The 20,948-nt window shown below is 36.7% G+C and overlaps 1 protein-coding gene across 5 annotated transcripts in view; it reads right to left on the reverse strand.

Moving 5' to 3' along the window:
• gnao1a (guanine nucleotide binding protein (G protein), alpha activating activity polypeptide O, a) overlaps positions 1-20,948 on the reverse strand; it is a 124,898-nt gene that overhangs the window by 96,091 nt on the left and 7,859 nt on the right. For 4 of the 5 annotated variants that reach the window (XM_073850775.1, XM_073850778.1, XM_073850779.1 and 1 more), the window contains exon 3: positions 4,680-4,821. In XM_073850775.1, coding sequence (XP_073706876.1) covers positions 4,680-4,821 — 142 coding nt within the window. The remainder of the gene's footprint in view (positions 1-4,679; positions 4,822-20,948) is intronic. The other variant, XM_073850777.1, reaches the window with a different exon arrangement.

Consider the following 20,948-nt stretch of genomic DNA (forward strand, 5'->3'; position numbering starts at 1 on the left):
CCCCGATTCACTCGGTGCATCGGTTTAAAACGTTAACGATGCGATGCATCAGTTTAAAAAGTGCGCATTGGATACAAATTGTACATTCGTTTCTAACATATCTGCATTGGTAAATCCCGATTTATTTCTTTATAATTATTAGTAGACATACAATACTTTTATTATTTAGATAGTGGAAAATATTGTTAAATTGTTTTCTCCCCTCTGAACTGTTTCTCAAGCACGTCTCCCTTCACTGCTGCGTGAATGACGTAGCCTATCACAACACTACAGAGACCGGGGCGTGTCCAGAAAGTCACATAGAGCAGGGATTCTCAACCGGTGGCCCGCGAGATGGCTTAAAATTCATTTAAATTTTATCCTAAAATGGTCAAAGCACGGCCTCTTTCGTGTTCTGTGATTGATTGCTTTGGACTCGGCGCAGCAAGCCTCATCGCATACAGACTGAACGGCGGCTCAAAAACTTTCAGCCGCGGCACTTTTTTTTTTCCCGCTCCTGCAGAAATGTATGTTATTTTGTCCCACTCCCACCAGCAAAAGCCCACATAAAAGTAACCTATACCCCCGGGGAAAAACGGGTCTCTACTTCATCTCTTGACTGCATGAAACAAACCCTCGCACTAATGTAAAAGTAAAGACGATCAGAGTAATAGTAACAATGACACTCTTGCATATCGGAGTCTAGGCACGCATAAGTCCGCTGTTGATTCATGAACTAGTCATGCTTTCGGGGCTCTGATCCATAGTATTTTTGTGTGAAATTTCAAAATATTTGCATAGTTGTCAAAATGAATGTCTTGTGAGTGTTTTATAATGGATGCTCACCCATAGAGGTGGATCTTGTAAGGGTCAGTGGTGTTTATGCACATATGAGCACCAGCATCAACAGATATAGTATGTATTTGCTGTATTTTTCATTTGTATGTTCATTTTATGATGGATACAAACAGTAGATATTCGGTCAGTTCAGTTCAAATGGACAGGTTTAGTGAGTGGTATTTTGGCATCTCCCTGTTGTTCTGTTTGGGAGGTTCACTTACTTTAGAAAAAGTACTCTGTAGTTGTTTAGAATGTCTGAATTAAAGAATTCAGGAGCTTTAAATCTGTCTAATATATATATATATATATATATATATATATATATATATATATATATTATATAATCAAAAAGTCTTGGTTTTACTTGGTTAATAAATAATCAAACTAATTCACTGGCACCGCATCCTCTTTCACATCATCACATAAACTTGATCTAATTAGTTACTGCTGAATTATCGCATCGTATCGTGATATGGGTGTGAATCGTATCGTATTGCATCGCAATATGTCACAAATGTATCGTTAATATATCGGATCGGATACTTTGTATCGAGATGCGTATCGGATCGGCATTATACCTTAGATGCCCAACCCTAATATATATATATATATATATATATATATATATATATATATATTATAAATAAAATAAAAACATAGCTTTATTATAATTAAATTATTGTAATTGTATTTTATTAAAATACAAAATTATAAAATTTGTTGAATAACTGAATATTGAATAATTTAAATACTAAATTAACTACTAATTATCAAAAACTATTATATAATAATTTTGGACAGTTGTTTTGGACTATTTTATCCAGTATTTGTGTATTTTAGGCTTCACACAGTTGTCTTAGCAACACCATAACGTCAAACTTAAATTAAATCTATTGCAACCCAAGTCTCTCTTATGTACAGCATTCAAAATCAGTTCTATAACAGGATGGATGTAGGCAGTAGGCAGATAAGGATGGGTTTAGGCAGTAGGCAGTTCACTATATTTTGAAACGGCGCTATAGAGTTCTACTCTATAAGGGGTGTGGCCCACTCCTCATTCTGGTCACACACACTGTGTGAATGCTCACATGAGACCGCTGCCTCTTTGGTGCTGGGCAGAGTGCATGCGAGTGACATTGCCCATGGACACAGACTTGTGGAATGCGTTGCGAGAGAGGCAAAACAAGAGGTCGCCATGGCAACAGGGCCAGATTGGTGAGAGAGAGAGAGAGAGAGAAGAGGAGACAGGGGAGGGCGATATGGCGGAGAGAGGTCTGTGCATACAAAGACAGACAGATAGAAGTGAGAGAGAGGGAAAGCGGGAAGCTGAGAGGGTATAAAAGCTAAAACAGAGAGTGAGAGAACGAAAGAAAGGGCAAACAGATCTATAGACGCTAGGTTGTTGAGAAAGCAGTTCCAATAAAAGCTTCACACCTCAGATTAAAAAGGTGTGAGCCAGCTGGCCTCCACAGCCTGAAGGAACAGAGGCCTGAAGAGTTTGTGAGTGATTAGCATATACATACTGTACGCATTTACATTTAGTCAATTATGCTTGCATACAGAACTGTATTCAAGCATCATGCAAAATCTTACAGTAGTTCCTCACACATTCTGATCAGTTCCTCCATTGACGATAGACATAACTCAGCCCACATGGAATTGGCTCTATACAACAGAACTCTATACAACATCTATTTAGCATTTTAGCAAATTTGAGTGTCAATTACATGCAGTTGTATTAGGTATTTTGGCTAATTATTATAATTTCAGCAACCAAAATGAGTGGAGTAACCTCAGGGCTGTGTAGAAGTATATTCCGGGTTCAGTACAAGTTAAATTCAATTCACAGCATTTAATTACCCCAAAAATTAATTTAATTACTTTCTTTAAAAATTAAATCTGGTTTGGTGAGGCACTTTACAAAGGACATGAAAGGGGGTAAATCTATCACAATAATGCCGCAAACCTTAAAATGACTGTAACATGATTTAACCAGCTTTAAAGTTCAAAGTTTTAGCAGAGGAATTAATGTAAGTGCTTGAAGGTCTTACGGGTTTGGAACGACATAAGTAATTAATGAAAGAATTCATTTTTGGGTGAACTGTCCCTTTAAGAAAACGAGGGGTGAGTCACAAATGCTGCTGGCTGAGCTCAACCTGCATGAAACCAAAAATATTCCATTACCTGTAATAGTTCTTTACCCGTTTAAGTCAGGATTGTGCCCAAAAAGCAGAAAATGCCAAAAAAAAAGTCTGCAGATTCCATGTAGGCCCAGCAGTCACGTTCAAACACATTATGCCACATTGCTATCTATAACCTCTCTTATTAGGTACATAGATCTGATGCCCTTCAATGCCGGAGATGTAACTCAACCTGGAAATGAAGACGTGTTCTATTTCTCACAAAATAAAATATCTCAATCGATGACTGCTAGATATTTTAAATGACTGTTCCCTCCATACTAATAGCTTTGGTTTGATTAAAATGAAACATTGCTTCCTGCTGAAGGTCAATGAGTTCATTGACACTGACATTACAGTAGAACTTTTGAGAAAGGGCACAATGGGATTATAAGTCTTATATTGTCACTGATGTAAAGCATTAACAGAGAAATCTTAACCTGAAGCTTCCCGGCCATTTTACTAGGTGGGGAATTGATATGTGCTGTGGCTGCAATTTATTGACATTTACCACATCTGGCTCTGTTTCTCTTTAAATTAGATTACTGGTTATGTCTTTAATGCACAAATCATGGTACCATTTAAATTAAAGGAATATTACAGGTTCAGCATATGTTGATATCAATTTAGGCTTAAATTTTGTGGTATAGGCTAATGTTTTTACCACAAAAATGTATTTCTGCAGTGAGGCACTTACAATGGAAGAGAATGTGCTAATCTGTAAGCATTCTCAAATTCTTAGGTGTAAACAATATGAATTAACATGATTGTTGGAAAAAAACTGAATTATTAACCTTTTTCTATGTAAAGCTATATGCAGTTTTATCCAGAACCATAAAAACAGTACAGCTCACATAATACACAAAACCAGTCATAAGTTTTTTTTATGAAAATGGATTTCTGAAAGCTGAATATAAATAAGATTTCCATTGATGTATGGTTTGTTACGATAGGACGATATTTGGCTGAGATGCAACTATTTGAAAATCTGTAATCTAAGGGTGCAAAAAATCTAAATATTGAAAAAATCGCCTTTAAAGTTGTCCAAGTGAAGTCCTTAGCAATGCATATTATTAATCTAAAATTAAGATTTGATATATTAACAATAGGAAATGTACAATATCTCTATGAAACATGGTCTATTAATCAATAGTTTTGACTCATACAATGTATTGTTGGCTATTGCTACAAATACACCCATGCGACTTAAGACTGGATTTGTGGTCCAGGGTCACAATTGTTTTATGATAATATATATGAATTACTATTATTGAATTCTTAACCTAATTATAAAATAATATTCAAATGGTATTAATAGTAATGCCTCACCTCATCCTTTAATTTTATAAAACTGTACTGAACCTGGAATATTTCTATAAATAGTGTAATTCTTAAAAAAAACATTACAGATCATAATTGCAGTCACAGGAACTATAAAGCGACTGTACATGTCACTGTCATTGACCCTTGTTATCCGATTCTCCTGAATCATCTTTCACAGAACAGTATATATTTGTCTTGCATATATTAAATATCTCTTGGAGCCCGGTTAAAAGTAAAGAGAAATTACATCCGATCTCAAGTCTTACAGTATAATTACCATCCATAGGGTTATAATCACAATGGGAATGTCACTGTTTAATAAGCATTCTAGCTTATCAGGGTTTGCGCTGTACTCACTTTACGTTCCTTGTCTCCGTACTCCAGCCCCAGTGTGTCCATGGCACGCACGATAGCAGCCAGGGACTGGATGGTGTTGCTGTAGACCACTGGCTTGTACTGCTTCACATCATCACCAGAGAAACCATCCTCGTGGATAATCCTACACACATAAGAGAAGATATGTTAGAGGGCATGTAGTTCATGTCTGTCTGTGTATCTTCCCCCTGGCTTGAGGAACCGAATTCTGGTCAGCAGGCAGGAATCATGCCCTATTTCACCTCAGGCATCAGATTTTCGACAAGACATTTTGAGACTGACAGTCTACAGGCCCAGCTTTGGTGATAATACAAGAGCATAGAAAGGATGAAGAAGGATGAAGAGAGAGTGAAGGGAGATAGACAGCAAACACAGTGATGTTCGAAACATGTACAGATAGTGATGCAATGTGTCTGTTATCTGTGTTTCAAGGCTTCAACAGGACCGCACAACCCCCATGCAGTTGTCCTGCTCTGCTCTCAGTATCGATAAATTTAATTAAAGCTTGCTTTATTGCAATTAGGGTTAATATATGCATAATTGCCAAAGTCAGTGAGTGAGAATTAGATGTAACATGATCTAAATCACAGGCACTCAGCTTCACGAGGCCAAGAGATTAAAGGCTATTCAGACTAGCTTTCACATATTTTAATCTTGTACAAATCAAACATATTAGCATGTTTGTCACACATCCTTTGTATAAACAAAAGAGTAAAAATATTAATATTAATAATATTAACTGAATAAATTACCTACTAACTCCTCTGAGAAATCTAATCCTGTAATCTAATTACTGTTTTTCCACAATGCTTGTCCTAATTTATATTGCTCTGCTTCACTGAATAACATTACTAATAAATATTTACTATAATAAATCTAAAGTTCTGATGAGCTTGCTGCTTAATATTCAAATACTTGGCTAGTGCTTGCTGTAGCAGTTGCAGCATGCTTCAGAAACCCTCCACCTTCCCCAGCTCCACCTGTATAGATCTGCTATGGGGTAATCTCATGACGAAAACGTACCTGTGAGAACGTTTTCGCAAGACATGAAATACATACTGCCATGTACGTTTCATGACATATTTGATGCAAAATGTCCACTGAGTGGCATTAAAAGAGTGTTAGTTTTTTTTCCTAAAACAGATGAATGTATATATGGTACGTTTTATGTGACTTTTGTATGTCATCGCAGTTCTGGCTTGAAATGTCTGTTTTAAAATAATGTACTATTTGCACTACATCTAAACCTACCCGATACAATGAACAAAAGCGAATGCGACATAAAAACGCAATCACAAGCATGCCGTTTTAGCTTGTTTTTCGACCCCTTTCAGCTCCTTCATTGTGAGTCATGTTTTTCAAGGGATTCGTTAGCAAAGAATTCACAACCTAAGTCCAATTCCATGCCGGCTGAACAACCAATCAAGCGTTTTACATCCGGAAAACAAAACATATGGAGCTGTAATCACAACTGTGTACGAAAACGATTACAAGTGCTCGCTGCTTTACTGCTTTACTAGTGTTTATTTCTGTTGGAAATTGCAGTGATATGTACTTATTGGTGTCTTGCGAAAAAGTTCCCACTTTTTTGTCATGAGATCAGGTAGGTACATTACCATGCTAAACTCTCTGAGAGTTGTCATGATAGAACTAAATTTCTGGGTAAAATTACATTTATTTTACATTATATTTACCTTTGAGGGACTTTTTTACCGGCCTAATGATATTTTCTATCCACACATACACATATACTACTACAATAGGTTCTGCAACACTCACTTTCAGAAAAGAAACACTCCCATTTTAGTAATTGCAGACACTTATTACATCCAGATCAGTATATTTGACAGTAATTGACTTGACCTGATGTGTCAGGCAGTCAAAAAAAGTCTTATACCATTATTTAAGGCTGCCAGAACATTATGTAAATCATGGGAAACGGGTTGAAAAAGCAATCAAGGGCCTTTAAAGTCTGAATGACACATGCATTCTCGTGATTCACATTGTCAGTATAAATAATGCAGAGGTTATTTATGGTTCGTAATTTTCGTTAAAAAATCAATACGACCTCACGTTTTGTCAATCACTTTTACACACTGCCTCCGAAACTTTTGTCCATCATAAAAAAAAATTGGATCAGGTTCGTTTTTCAGTGTTTTCGCATCCGTAACAAGCATTTTGATAGGAAAGGATGACAAATACAAAACCAAAATGCATATGAAAATTTCGGACTCAGTGTGCAATGACCTTTACAGTACAATTAAAAGCACACAAAATTTTATACAACCTTTTAATTAGTAAACATTCATAACTATACATGTCAGAAGCTACATGCTGAGTGGCTTCTAAATGTCAAATGATAAACAGAAGTGATGAATGATTAATAAGCAAAAAGTAAAAGTTGCATTAAATTGCTACATTACATATACATAGCTATTGTCTTCCAGAAATGTTGGTGGGTTTATCTTCATTTTGAGCAATTTAGAAATCAGTGGAAGATGCATTTTTGTGATGAGGAGGATGAAAGAAAAGTGCAGTTGTATCATCCAGCATTGTATGCAGAGTGTTCTTTCTAAACAGCCAGCTGTGTCCTTGTCCTCTGATTCATAAGTTATGTTGGTTTTTACTCTCTCTTCTTCAGCATCTTTCCCTCACTTACTCTCACATTCCATATTCAAACATTATTACCCATTATCTACAATAAAACTGTGTTATTTCTGCAACAGACGACACGCCTGACTTTGATCCGAAGAAAGTAGAGCATTCAGAATACCCAGGGACGGGTTTCTCACAGAGAATATGACCCTGCTGGAGCCAAACCACAAAGGGGGGCCTCAGTGGCACTTGGTCCTTCTGTGGCCAAAACCCCTAATTCAATTGATTCAACTGAAATTAGGTTTGGACATCTGTCTGTTCTGCAATACTAAAAGACGGCAAGGCATTTTTAGATCGTGAGGCTTTGACCTCCTTTGCGAATAGTATACACGAATTATATGCACTTCCTTAATGCACAGTAGCATTGTCTGGCCTGAAAGCTAAAGCCAGTGAATTATCACATCAGTGCTCGGCTGGTCTTGGTAAACAGTGTTAGTGTGGCATGAGAAAAGCCAGACAGGCTGGCAAAGCTTGGCATTATGCAGACCTAGACAGGCATCACACTGGTTTATTAGACTGGTGCCAGGGAGAGGTGTGATGAAGCATGTGCTTGGGGATGATATGTTTGACCACTTGGTGCACACACACACTTAGGTGTGATGAAGGCTACTACCTGCCTATCATTAGCTCACCACTGCAACCAAAACTGTTGTTTTATACAGTTATAAAGCAGTTAACAATTCATTCAAACTAAAGTAATATAGTAATCACTATAAACTTTTGGGCTTAAAGAGACAGTTTACTCACCCTCAAGCCATCTTGGGTCTATATGACTTTCTACTTTCAGACGAATACAATCAGAGTTATATTAAAAAATGTTCTGGCTCTTCCAAGCTTTATAATGGCAGTGAATGGGTGCTGAGATTTTGAAATCCAATAAAGTGCATCTATCCATCATAAAAAGCACTCCACGTGTCTGCAGGAAGTCAATAAAGGCCTTCTGATATTAATCGATGTGTTTGTGTAAGAAAATATCCTTATTTAAAACTTTATAATGAGGAATATCTAGCTTACGCTAACTGGCGCACACATTCATGAAAGAGTGACAAATTAGAAGTACAAAACGAGGATTTATAAAAAAAAATGTTGGAGGATTTTGATATAAGCCAAGTAGAGACTGGTTTTCCTTTGCTGTAAACAAAACTTGGTTCTCGAGAGACTAGGATATTCTCACTACGCCAACATCCTACGTCATCCGCTGGAACGCCACTCTCTCGTGAATGGTGTATGACAGCAGAAGCTGGAAATTACAGTTCATTAAGTTTTAAATAAGGATATTTTTCTTACACACACACACACACACACATCGATTCGCTTCAGAAGGCCTTTATTAATCCTCCAGAGCTGTGTGGAGTACTTTTTAAGATTTTTGGGCTTCCAAGCTTAAATTCCTTTCACTGGCATTATAAAGCTTGGAAGAGCCAGGATTTTTTTTAAATATAACCCAGATTGTATTTGTCTGAAAAAAGAAAGTCATACACACCTAGGATGGCTTGAGGATGAGTAAATCATGGGGTAATTTTAATTTTTGATAAACACTTTAAACACAAAGTGCAAGGAGGTAGAAAGTACTGAAATATTAATTTGCTGGTGTTTTTATTAAAATGAATTTTCATCACAATAACACGATGAATCCTGCAATAACAATTACTCCACTTATGTAAGCCAAAATTACTGAAAATTACTCCACTTATGTGAACAATTTTTTGGGGGGTTTGATTTATAAATTAGCATTGAAGAGCTTTTTTCTCTCTATCATTTACTGATAAATGAGAGCACAGCTATTTGGTTGTTTGAGCATAAACACCTGCACTGCTTTTCTTCTGCCCCATCTTCAGGAAACAGATTAATCTAAATTAAACAGTCAAATTAGGTAAATGGCTTGTAATAAATCTAATGTAGTTTAAAAAGCTTTATCTAAAAAAAGTTCACTTTGGCAGCACTAGAACTGTTTCCTTGTGTGTGAAACGTCTTTATATATTTCATTTACGAGCAATTCAAGCTTCTATTCAACAACAGCTGGTGCTATCAAACTAACGAAAACAGTTTGATGATGGGATTACATGGCCATTCCCAGAATCTCTCTCTCTCTCTCTTTCTATGTTTGTCTGTCACTCTCACTCTTCCACATTTCTCAGATGACCACTAAATAATTCAGCTGATAAAAATAACAAATGTTTAGGGTCTTTTGAAAGTCGCAATATAAATAAGGACATCGGTTTTTGATTCCCGCAGGAGGATGGAAACATTGATCTGTTTCAAATGAGACACTGAAAGTAGACTCTAACTCAGAGGGCTCCTATTCCAGTCGACCTGGCAAAGACCAAGGGCTTGACACACACACACTGCACACAGTCTTAGTCACAGATGTGCAGATCAGGATCCTGTCCTGAGGCCAAATAGATTCCCACACCTGTGGGATTGAATGAAGTCTTCTGCATGAGTTTAGTTTTCAGGGTTGAAAACTCGACTGCTCATGTAGTCCTGTCACTAGTTGACTTTTTGGTCCTTCAACTAATTGAGTATCACATGACTTTAGCCTAGTACAGTTGCAATTGTGCAAAACTGAAAATAAAATAAAATGTGTTTTGCAGACATGGAGTTCCTCCCTGAAACTGAGAGTCACAAGTTAATGGGGCAAGACTGTTTTATCACTGACATGACAATACAGCCAGTGTGAATCTGGCAATGGAGATATGTGCGCTTTCGGCTCATCTGTGCGGTTCTCTCCGATTCAAAGTCTCTGTGAACACAGTGCAGGACTTGCCAGAAACAACAAGGCCGCTGATGGTGCACAGCATATGGACAGTTATTTACATAAGGTGAATACAGACACGTCTACTAGCTGACTACTTTCCTGGACAGCTAGTCAACTAGTAAAAAACAGACACTGTGCAAGACCTAATATGTTTACATGTCTGTGCTGAGCTCTAGGCTCATGGTCAGAAACAGACACTAGGCTTTAATGTAAACGGAAAATGAGTACTTCCTGATCAGAATATATGCACCTATAGAAATATAAATATATCACTTCCTTGTGGGTGTCCTTATATATACAAAACATAAAAAAAGAAGAAAAAGGACTTTCATACTTATAAAATAGGTGTTTAACCTATACAGAGCTAGAAACCAATAGAGAAAAAAAGATTTAGGAATGTGGTAGGTTTAAAGGGATAGTTCACCCAAAAATGATAATTTTGTCATCATTTACTCACCCTCATGTTGTTCCAAACCTGTAGGAGTTTCTTTCTTATGTTGAACATAAAAGAAGATATTTTAAAGAAATATTGACTTCCATAGTATTTCTTTCTTACTACAGAAGTCAATGGGGACCAACGACTATTGGCTCTTCAAAACAGCTTATTTTGTGTTCAACATAAGAAAGAAACAGGTTTGGATGAATTATTCCTTTAAGGGATCAAAAATAATGTGATGCAAAATAAGGCAATAATATGTGCTTTATAAGTATTAATAAACAGCTAATATGCTAGTTATACAGTTGTGGTCAAAAGTTTACGTAGCAGAATCTGCAAAATGTTAAATTATTTTTTCAAAATAAGAGGGATTTTACAAAAAATATATATATATATATTTTTTTTTTATTTAGTACTGACCTGAATAAGATATTTTCCATAAACAACATTTACATATTGTCCACAAGAGAAAATAATAGCTGAATTTATAAAAATTAACGTGTTCAAAAGTTTACATACACTTGATTCTTAATACTGTGTTGTTACCTGAATGATCCACGGCTGTGTTTTTTGTTTTTGTTTAGTGATAGCTGTTCATGAGTCCCTTGTTTGTCCTGAACAGTTAAACTGCCCGCTGTTCTTCAGAAAAATCCTTCAGGTCCCATAAATTATTTGGTTTTTCAGCATTTTGATTTTGAGATCCAACTTTTCACACTGAGGACAACTGAGGGACTTATATGCAACTATTACAGAAGGTTCAAATGCTCACTCATGCTTCAGAATGAAAAAAAAAAAAGATTAATTAAGAGCTGGGGGGTGAAAACTTTTAAACAGAATGAAGATGTGTATCGTTTTTTTTTTCTTACATTGCCTAAATATCATTTTTTTTTTCATTTAGTACTGCCCTTCAGAAGCTAAAGAAGATACTTACATGTTTCCCAGAAGACAAAATAAGTTAAATTTACCCTGATCCTCAGATTCAAAAAGTTTTCACCCCCCAGCTCTTAATGCAATGTATTTCCTTCTGAAGCATCAATGAGCGTTTAAATCTTCTGTAATAGTTGCATATGAGTTTCTCGGTTGTCCTCAGTGTGAAGAGATCAATCTCAAAATCATACAGTGATTGTTGGAAAAACAAGGGACTCATGAACAACTATCACTTAACAAAAAAACACAGCTGTGGATCATTCAGGTAATAACACAATACTAAGAATCAAGTGTATGTATTATGTAAACTTTTGAACAGGGTCATATTTATAAATTCAACTATTATTTTCTCTTGTGGACTATATGTGAACATCTTTTATGTGAAATATCTTATTCACGTCAGTACTAAATAAAAAACAACATGCATCATTCCTTTTATTTTGGTAAAATAATTTACATTTTGCAGATTCTGTATGCGTGTTACCTCTTTGTCTTCTCCAACTATAAAGGTTATATCATAACTAGCTTAAATTATGAAAGGAAGCTCACGCTATTCTCTAACATGCCGCAAAAACCACTAGAGAAGCTCGCAAACATTCACACACAGGCACCCTCATCTTAGTCTGTGAGAACCCTGCCAAGCTCATTTCTGACAGCTTCAGGGATCAAGCTCCAGGACCCACATGAGAAGGAGGATGATGAAGAGTTGTTACGAGAAGAGACAGGACCAGGGGTGTCTTTAGAAAGTTTGTGTGAGGTTAACACTCATTTTCATCTTCTCCTCTCCTCTGATATGGGCTGATCTCTGGAAGCCAGCATGTGGGTGGAGGAGGAACATCATTACAGCAAGCTTTCCTTCAGATGAACTTATTATAGAACAGCTCATTAAAGAAGAGAGAGAACCGAGTCAGAGAAAGGATCATGTCAGATTGGAAAACTTATGGCATTCATGCATGAAGATTCTAATTTCTCACATCTCGAGGCTGTCTGTAAGGTGTGCGTTTGCGTGTGTCCTGAGAGGTGAAGGATCTGGCCAACACAAGCTCCTGCTGAGGTTATTACACAATCACGCCAACTGTGCTCTGTGACGTGTAAGTTGGTTCGAGTGCACTCAATCTTACTCACACAAAGGGGCAAATCATCACAGCATTCACCAACATAAAGAGCATGTGTAGTACAACGGATAGCAATGATTTATCCGATTAGTTCAAAATTTTGTTTACTCACACTCATGCCATCCAAGATGTTCATGTCTTTCTTTTTCCATCGAAAAGAAATTAAGGTTCTTCTGTCATTTCATTTTTATTTCATGGGTTTGAAAGTATGATATTTAGATTTTTTTGCTGAACTTAATCTTTAGGGTAAGTTTTTTGCTGTCCTATGGATATAGAATTGCACAGGCATGCCATAAAAAGTCAGCTGAGCTCAGTATGCAGCATTTTATACGCTATGATAGACAGGACTAAGTGAACATTCTCCTCCTGACCTTCCATTTGGAACTCAGTTTATCAGATCAGGGAGGTTAAGAGGAGACGGTTCTAATATATAGACGATCTAAAGAGCAGCTCTCCGATCTAAATGGTTACATGGGTTTATTTTGAAGCAGTGAGGTGGAATATGATTTAAAGGATCTCAAGAGTGCACACCAGTAGCCAAAATAGAAATGCAAAAACTCTCACGCGCGCACACACACACACACACATGCACTCAGCAACCCACACTACCTCTCACTTCTATATCCCAAAGCTGGCTCATGTCATCTGTAAGAGAATCCTTTGTCCCGATGGTGCGTTTGAGTGCTGTTTCTGTCATCACTCTCCGGACATGGTCACTTATCCCACCAAACACCAGGAGGGACATCTATTTATAACAATAATAATCAGGGCTTCGCATTCCCAATCTCATAGGAAGTTCGCAGGTCAACCTCTCACCACTAAAGCCTAACATCTGCCCAACATGTAGCTGCCATCCCTTCTGCTGCATGCAGATGTATGCGAGTCACGTTCTATTAGATCAATTCGCAGAAACGTTTGTCAAAGAAAACGGAGGAAAAACTACAGAGCGTAATTACAATTATGAAACAGCAGGCTGATTGTGACAGGTCTATAATATCCCTCCCTCTTTCTTTTCCTTCGATCATGTAATTTTTTTCTCTCAACCTTTCTCACCGAGTGATGTCAAAAGCAAGCTTTAGGAACAATACAGAAGAGGAGTGTTTTAAAGAAAGCAATTACACTCAAATTTTCAGTATTTGCTTTTTTCAAAAACATAGTGAGCTGCCTACAAAAAGAGACTTTTAAGAGATAGTTGACCAAAAAAATGAAAATTCTCTCAATAATTACTCACCCTAATTCCAAACCCATAAGACCTTTGTTTGTCTTCGGAACACAAATTAAAGATACTTTTGATTAAATTCAAAAGCTTTCTGAACCTGAACCTAGACAGCAACGCAACTGACACGTTCAAGGCCCATAAAGCTTTTAAGGACATTGTTAAAATAGTCCATGTGATATCAGTGGTTCAACCGTAATTTTATGAAGCTACAAGAATACTTTTTGTGCTAAAAGAAAACTAAAATAACAACTTTATTCAACAATTTCTTCTCTTCCGTGTTATTTTTCGGCAAAAGTGCGTCGTAGACTGAAAACGGAAGAGAAGAAATTATAAAATTGTGGTTAAACCACTGATTTTTTTGAAACTGAGTTAAATAAATAAGCTTTCCATTGATGTATGGTTTGTTATGATAGGACAATATTTGTTGAGATACAACTATTTGAAAATCTGGAATCTGAGGGTGCAAAAAAAAAAATCTAAATGATGTTTTATTAACAAAGTTTGGGAGGAGCACGTCAGATACTTAGCCTTAATTAACACAGCTGGAACACACTCAAGTTGACGGTTTGACGGTTTATCAGCATCCCTCCACCACCCCATCTCCTCACTCCGAGTTCTTTTTACACATATACGGGGGGGGGGGGGGGGTACTCTAGGTTCGGGCCATTCCCGAGCTCGGAGCCCTTCCCTGGACAGCAAGCCAAACACGCTTTACATACTTCAGCTAATTATATGTAAGTGCGAACTCGTGAAATATTGAGAAAATCGCCTTTAAATTTGTCCAAATTAACTTTAGCAATGCATATTGTTAATCAAAAATTAAAGGAGTAGTTCACTTTCAGAACAAACATTTACAGATAATGTACTCACCCCCTTGTCATCCAAGATATCTTTCATATCTTTCTTTCTTCAGTCGTAAGGAAATTATGTTTTTAGTTTTAAGTGAACTACTCCTTTAGGTTTTGATATATTTAGGGTAGGAAATTTACTAAATATCTTCATGGAACACGATCTTAGATTAAATGGAACTGCGATTGTCTTTTCTTCTCTATTATTATGTATGTACAATTGAAATGCCTTCTTAAACAAGAAAAAATATAAACCAGGACATAGTTTTGTCTATTGGGAGGTGACTGAATCATTGGATACTTGTCGTTTGCTAATTACTGCAATCTTATGTGAGTGACAGGTTGATGGAGGGGAAGCTTTACTGTCCTGTCCTCGTGCCATTGAACACGTCATTAGAGAAGAGATCCCAGTTTGAGAGGAAGAGGAAATTAATTTTTTTAATTAAAGTTTAAAGAGGCAACATGCATTTAAAAAATATACAAATTGAGAGTTTTGATATCATTGTGACTTTAAAGAGCAGCTTCTATTATATGACATACAGTTAAACCAAAATGTAATCAGACACCTTCAACATTTCTCACATTACCAATTTATTCGCTATAGTTTAGAAAATGGTAATAATACGACAAGAACTAAAGAGGTAAACTGTGTCAGAACAAATTCATCTTAATAACGTCAGATAACTTTGATAGAAAAGTTATTTAACAAAACATGGTCAGGTCAAAGTGTCAAATCAAATTTTTGGTCCCAAATTTTTAGCACCTTTACTGGTATTTCACTGTATGAAGAATTTTTGGGAATAATATGTCACAGTCTATTCTATTTTGCTATCCTCACGTACATAAATATCGAAATTATATCTAGTGTCTGAATCATTTTTGGTTTACACAGACTATTTAGTTGGAAACTATATAGAAATGTATTCACTGAGACTGATTAGCCTGAACAAAATTTCACTCTATACCTACATAATGTGATATTTAGGCCTAATATTAATTTTCCTGCACCCACTCAGGCTTGGTTATGTAAGCAGAAATGAAAAGTCATTTCATAAGTGAAAAAATTTACATGAACATTTTAATGTAAGCTTCACAATATCACGCTCTGATGAATAATACCAGTTATTTATAAGAAAGTAAATTGGGTCAATTTTAATTTCATGTTGCCTAAAAGCTGGAAGTGGTTATTAGTACCAGACTAGCAGATTACTATGGACTGGTCATGAATACATAACAGTACTCACACCCAGACATGTTCAGCCTTCGTCCTGTACACTCCCCCCACCCTGATTCACTGACACTTTTCCTCTGATTCATGGTTCACAGTAACTACCCATCCCCCTTATCTACTCTAGGTCATTTGTCATCCTCTAATTATGGCAGCCATTGTTATCTCCATGGCAACAGTGAAGAAAAAGAGGAGGGAATGCATACAGATAAATAAAAAATGGCAGCACATCCTCAGTGTTCACCAGAGGAACGTGCACATCGCAGCTGAAAGCACCTGCAGTAGTTCTTATTCACTGTAAGAGTTAAACCATCAGCTGTTCCTGATAAATGACGTTACACGTGATTACCGTAAGCGATTGGGCAACATCTGTAGTTTTCAGTCAGTGAAAAGGAAGTGAACACTGCAAAAGCAGAAATGCTCCACATGGTGCCTGTGTGAACAAAAGGCTACAGGCGGAGTCCCTACTGCATCTGCAATTATACCTTAATTAAAAGTTGCTTGTGTAATACCCAAGCTCCATTTGTGTTTCTGTGTGTGTGCACGTGTTTGCTCCCTAGGGCTGAAAGTTGCTGGAAACCGCCAACAGGCCAACCAATTTATACCTACTCACAGTCACCAGGTAAAGGTTACAATGATACACACATGGCAAAACACAGTCAAAGCAGGATGCAATTAACACTCTTCACACACATCACCTCACAACAGACTTTTCATCAGTATCCCACTAACACTCGCGAAAAAGGAAATTATTTCCACACAGCTAGGTGTGAAAGACCAAAGCTGTGACATTCTAGCATTTAAAGAGACAGTTCACCTCAAAATGAAAATTCTGTTGCATCCTCATGTCGTTTCAAAACTGTCCATCCACTTTCAAATGGCTATTTTAAAGTAATCTCTTGTATTGTAAAATGCACACTCAGCGCCGCCGAGAGTTTCGCGCGGTCGTTAAAACGAAACCAAAAGTAAAACCTGCACGCGCATTCAAAAGCTATTTGCATTTAGAGAGCGACTCCCCAATGAACGCAAATTAAGCTACATAAAATATCTAGGCTGTTATTAGTATGTGGGCTATAATAAATTTGTGTAGTTGTGTAGATAGCTCTGTATCATGCTTGGAAAATTCGGTCACTATTTGCACTTTGAATATTGAAAGAGTACTTTGATCGTGCCAGATTTATGGACCAGCAGAGCAATGGAACCACATATGAGCATGACGATCCGTTAAACCCCTTAACTGTGACTCCCATTTTTGATCAGAGACGTGAAAATGAAGAATTGAATCTTAATCTATAATTCATGGACAAGAACATTTATTAATATGATTTCGATGTACATTTTCCATGTTAATGCAATGTCTGATTTTAAAATGGCATTCCAAAGGATGAATTTTGAAATTAAGTTTTCATCTGATATATCATTTCTTATTATTTCTAATGTGTGATAGGAAAAAAGGCAACAAGAAAGTGTTTGTGAAAAAGGTCAGAACTCCTGTTATGAAGTAGATTTTTGAGGTGCACTCTTGTCATAAATTAATCTATGAAACTTTTGTCATAAATTATTTTCCTACATAATTTGTAACACAAAAAAAGTCAAATATTTCTTCAGGAGCCTTAGACCTTTTCAACGATATATAGTTTGTCATGATTAGATTAGGATTTATTTGTAAAATGGTGAAGTAAACTCGGGCATCCCACAGAGTGGACGGTGATGTTGACAGGCTAGTGTTTCTAGCTAAGAATCTTTAAATCGCTTTACTCTGACACCTTTGTATGTTTATTTTTTAATGTTTAATGGTGATTTTTTTTTGTTTACATTATTACATTATTTTTCATTACATTTATTTAAATTTAAAGCAAAGTTTATTTTGTCTTATTTCACTGCTATTTTACTGCTGTTTGATAACTTAATGTTCAGGGGTAAATCTTTAAAATAAAAAAGTTCTCCAGAATCGTGAGAGAATCGAGATCTTTATTCTGAGCAAAAAAATTGTGATTCTCATTTTATTCAGAATCGTGCAGCTCTAATAGTAAGTACATCGAGTTAATATTACTCAGTACTTAACACTTAAAATAAAGTGTAAAGAAGTGGATTTTTAAAAAAACATACATTTTATGGACCCCAAATTTGTGAATGGTAGTAAATATAAGCCAACACAAGGCTTAGAAAGCAAGCTAAGACTTTTAAGGTATATATGTAATAAATATAAATCTATAATATTTTGTTATTAAGTTCCTTTTTTCAATTAAAGACTCTACCACAGTTCTGCTCCAGACACACATTATATAATCTGACCATAAGGAGAGTTCACACTGCACTGCCATGCTGTAAATCAGCTGACCCCAGATCAGATGAGCAGACCCACCCTGACTGCCTCCCCAATAAAGCTCTTTTGTGTTGGCGTTGAAGAGGCTGGCCTAGGACCTGCTTTATGGCCCAACACAAACACCTCACTAAGACAAAGGCCTTTTGTGTGATCACCAGCACATGGGTCAGCCAGAACTCTCCGCACCGCAAATACATATGGACCCACCACAGAGAGACCAAAAGAGATGAAGAGGGTGGCAACGCAGAACCGGTGGGAAGAACAAGGGTCACTGAGGGGTTCAGGGAAGCACTTGACATTCCGGCCCCACTGTTTCCCACTCTCCTGTTCATCCTTTACTTTGCATCAGGCCTCAACTCTCTAACCCACAAACTGTTAAATGTGCTGTTTCAGACAAAAAGAGATTTGTTTGGGTGTGTGACTGAGCAGGAAACATAGAGAAACAGATACTTTTTTGCCTAAGCTGAACACTTTCTCACTTCCTCTCTCTGATTTTTAATTTACAATAAATGAGAACAGAATTACTGTGCAATATCTTAGGTATAAACACAGATAAAGGATATGACTCCGTAAGGCAGGTCGAAACAAATACTGGGGATTTATTGCCAAATATTGTGCTATTTTACTTCCCAAAACACCAATAATATTCTCATGTCAAAGATGAAATAGTGGTTACATTAAAGGGAACCCTGGGTATTAAGACATGCATGGCTTAATACGTAAATTAAATACTGAAATATGTAACAGAAAACCCATAAAAGATTTGCGTTATTTAAAACATCCACATCGTTTTATACATATTTTGGACTATGGGGGGCACCATTTCAATGACTTCAAATGGTTGCACTCTGTGAGCTACTGGCGCTAACTGTTGCTATTTTTACCACAACACAATTTGGAATACACAGTAAAATACTGTACTGTACTAATCTAGTAAGAGCTTACAGGTGGCGATGGATATAAGCTTAGGCTTAAAACAACAGATTTTTACCCTCAAGGAGTCTAAACGCCCCTAGATATCGAGTGAAATCCACACTGAGAAACTCTTGCAGTGTCTGAGATGTTGTGAAAAGCGGCGACATGTATACATCCTGCCAGGATGGCATCTAGCGTTTCTTGTCAATGCTATTTGTAAGCTCTTTCAGTAGCTGCGCTCTATTAAAAGCCTCAAAGGCATCCAGGTTGAAGTGGAAAGAACAAAGACGCAGGTCTTTAAGAAGTTTTATTCATCCACAGATATCTTCCCATTCTTTTCTCATTTTCTTATCGCTAAGAAAGCAGTGAAGACTTACATCGCTTCTCTTGTTGGCCTTCGACTGAAAATTACAACCAAAAGCCGCACAATATGTCATCGTAATAGTATTTTATTTTTTACGAGTTGTGTTGCAGTAAAAATAGCAACAGTAGCATTCATAAGCTCAACAGAAAAGTTGTAATGTTAATTGCTGCAAACCAGGCATAAAAAGAAATCTGATGCAACGTGAGCAAATCTACAGTAAATGTAATGCTGCCATGGACACACATTGAACTCTAATTGTGATTGCCACAATAGATACTTTTTTGGCCACTTTCTTTTTTTTATACATTTTTTTTCTATTTTAGGGGGCATTTTTGTTCATTTTGGTGACAATTTTGCCCCAAGCCCCCATTAAAGGGATAGTTCACCCAAAAATACAAATTCTGTCATTAATCACTAACCCTCATGTCGTTCCAAACCCGTAAGACCTTTGTTCGTCTTCGGAACACAAATTAAGATAGGAGAGTCCTTCCACATTCAAGGTCCAGAAAGGAACCAAGAAAAATGACCAAATATTCAAAGCACGCATGTGCGCAATGTTTCGCGATTCTCTCTGGAATTGATTCTGAGCTTAGTTTTTGACAGCAGATGGCGCACTAATCTAGTTTTTACCGACACACTTAAATTGTGCGCTCAGCTGAGTCTCAGAATGCTTTTATGACGCGAGATTAATGTAAAGATCACATGAACACCCTTGTAACTCGCTTCAACCTTTATGAATGATAATTTTAGGTTCAAGTGTGTGTAAGGAATTGGAATTGTAAGTAACTGCTGTTAAAAACTAAGCTAAGAATAGATTCGAAAGAAAATGGCGATGCATTTAGAAAATCTCAGAATCGATATAGAATCATTTCTCAATTCACAATGCATTGATTTATTTTCCAGCCCTACTTTCTGGATCTTTCTGGACCCTTGCTGTCTATGGGATTCAGAAAGCTTTCGGATTCATCAGAAATATCTTAATTTGTGTTCTAAAGATGAACAAAGGTCTTACAGGTTTGAAACGACATGAGGGTGAGTAATTAATGACAGAATTTTCATTTTTGGGTGAACTATCCCTTTAATGTACCAACATTTATGTATATATGTGTATATATATATATATATATATATATATATATATATATATATCCACACACACACACCTACACAAAGACGTAGGTTGTCTTACAATAGAAACCATAAGCAGTATGGTATATATAACCTGAGTGTTGCATGTTTAACTGAATTTGTGGGTTTGATGGCTTTGCATACCCAGTAGCGTTCACAAATCAGATGCAAAATACAAGCTGCCATGGCACAGCTATAGAAACAAATACATACACATTGAATAATCATCTCAGAGGGCCATGCGGAAATCAACCCACCCCAAAAACAACTGAGATGTGTCTTGTTGAAAGTCACAGTGTCTGTGGGCCGAGCCGGAGGGGATCACTGGAGAG

This window comes from Garra rufa, chromosome 11, assembly GCF_049309525.1.
Source record: "Garra rufa chromosome 11, GarRuf1.0, whole genome shotgun sequence".
NCBI lineage: Eukaryota > Metazoa > Chordata > Actinopteri > Cypriniformes > Cyprinidae > Garra > Garra rufa.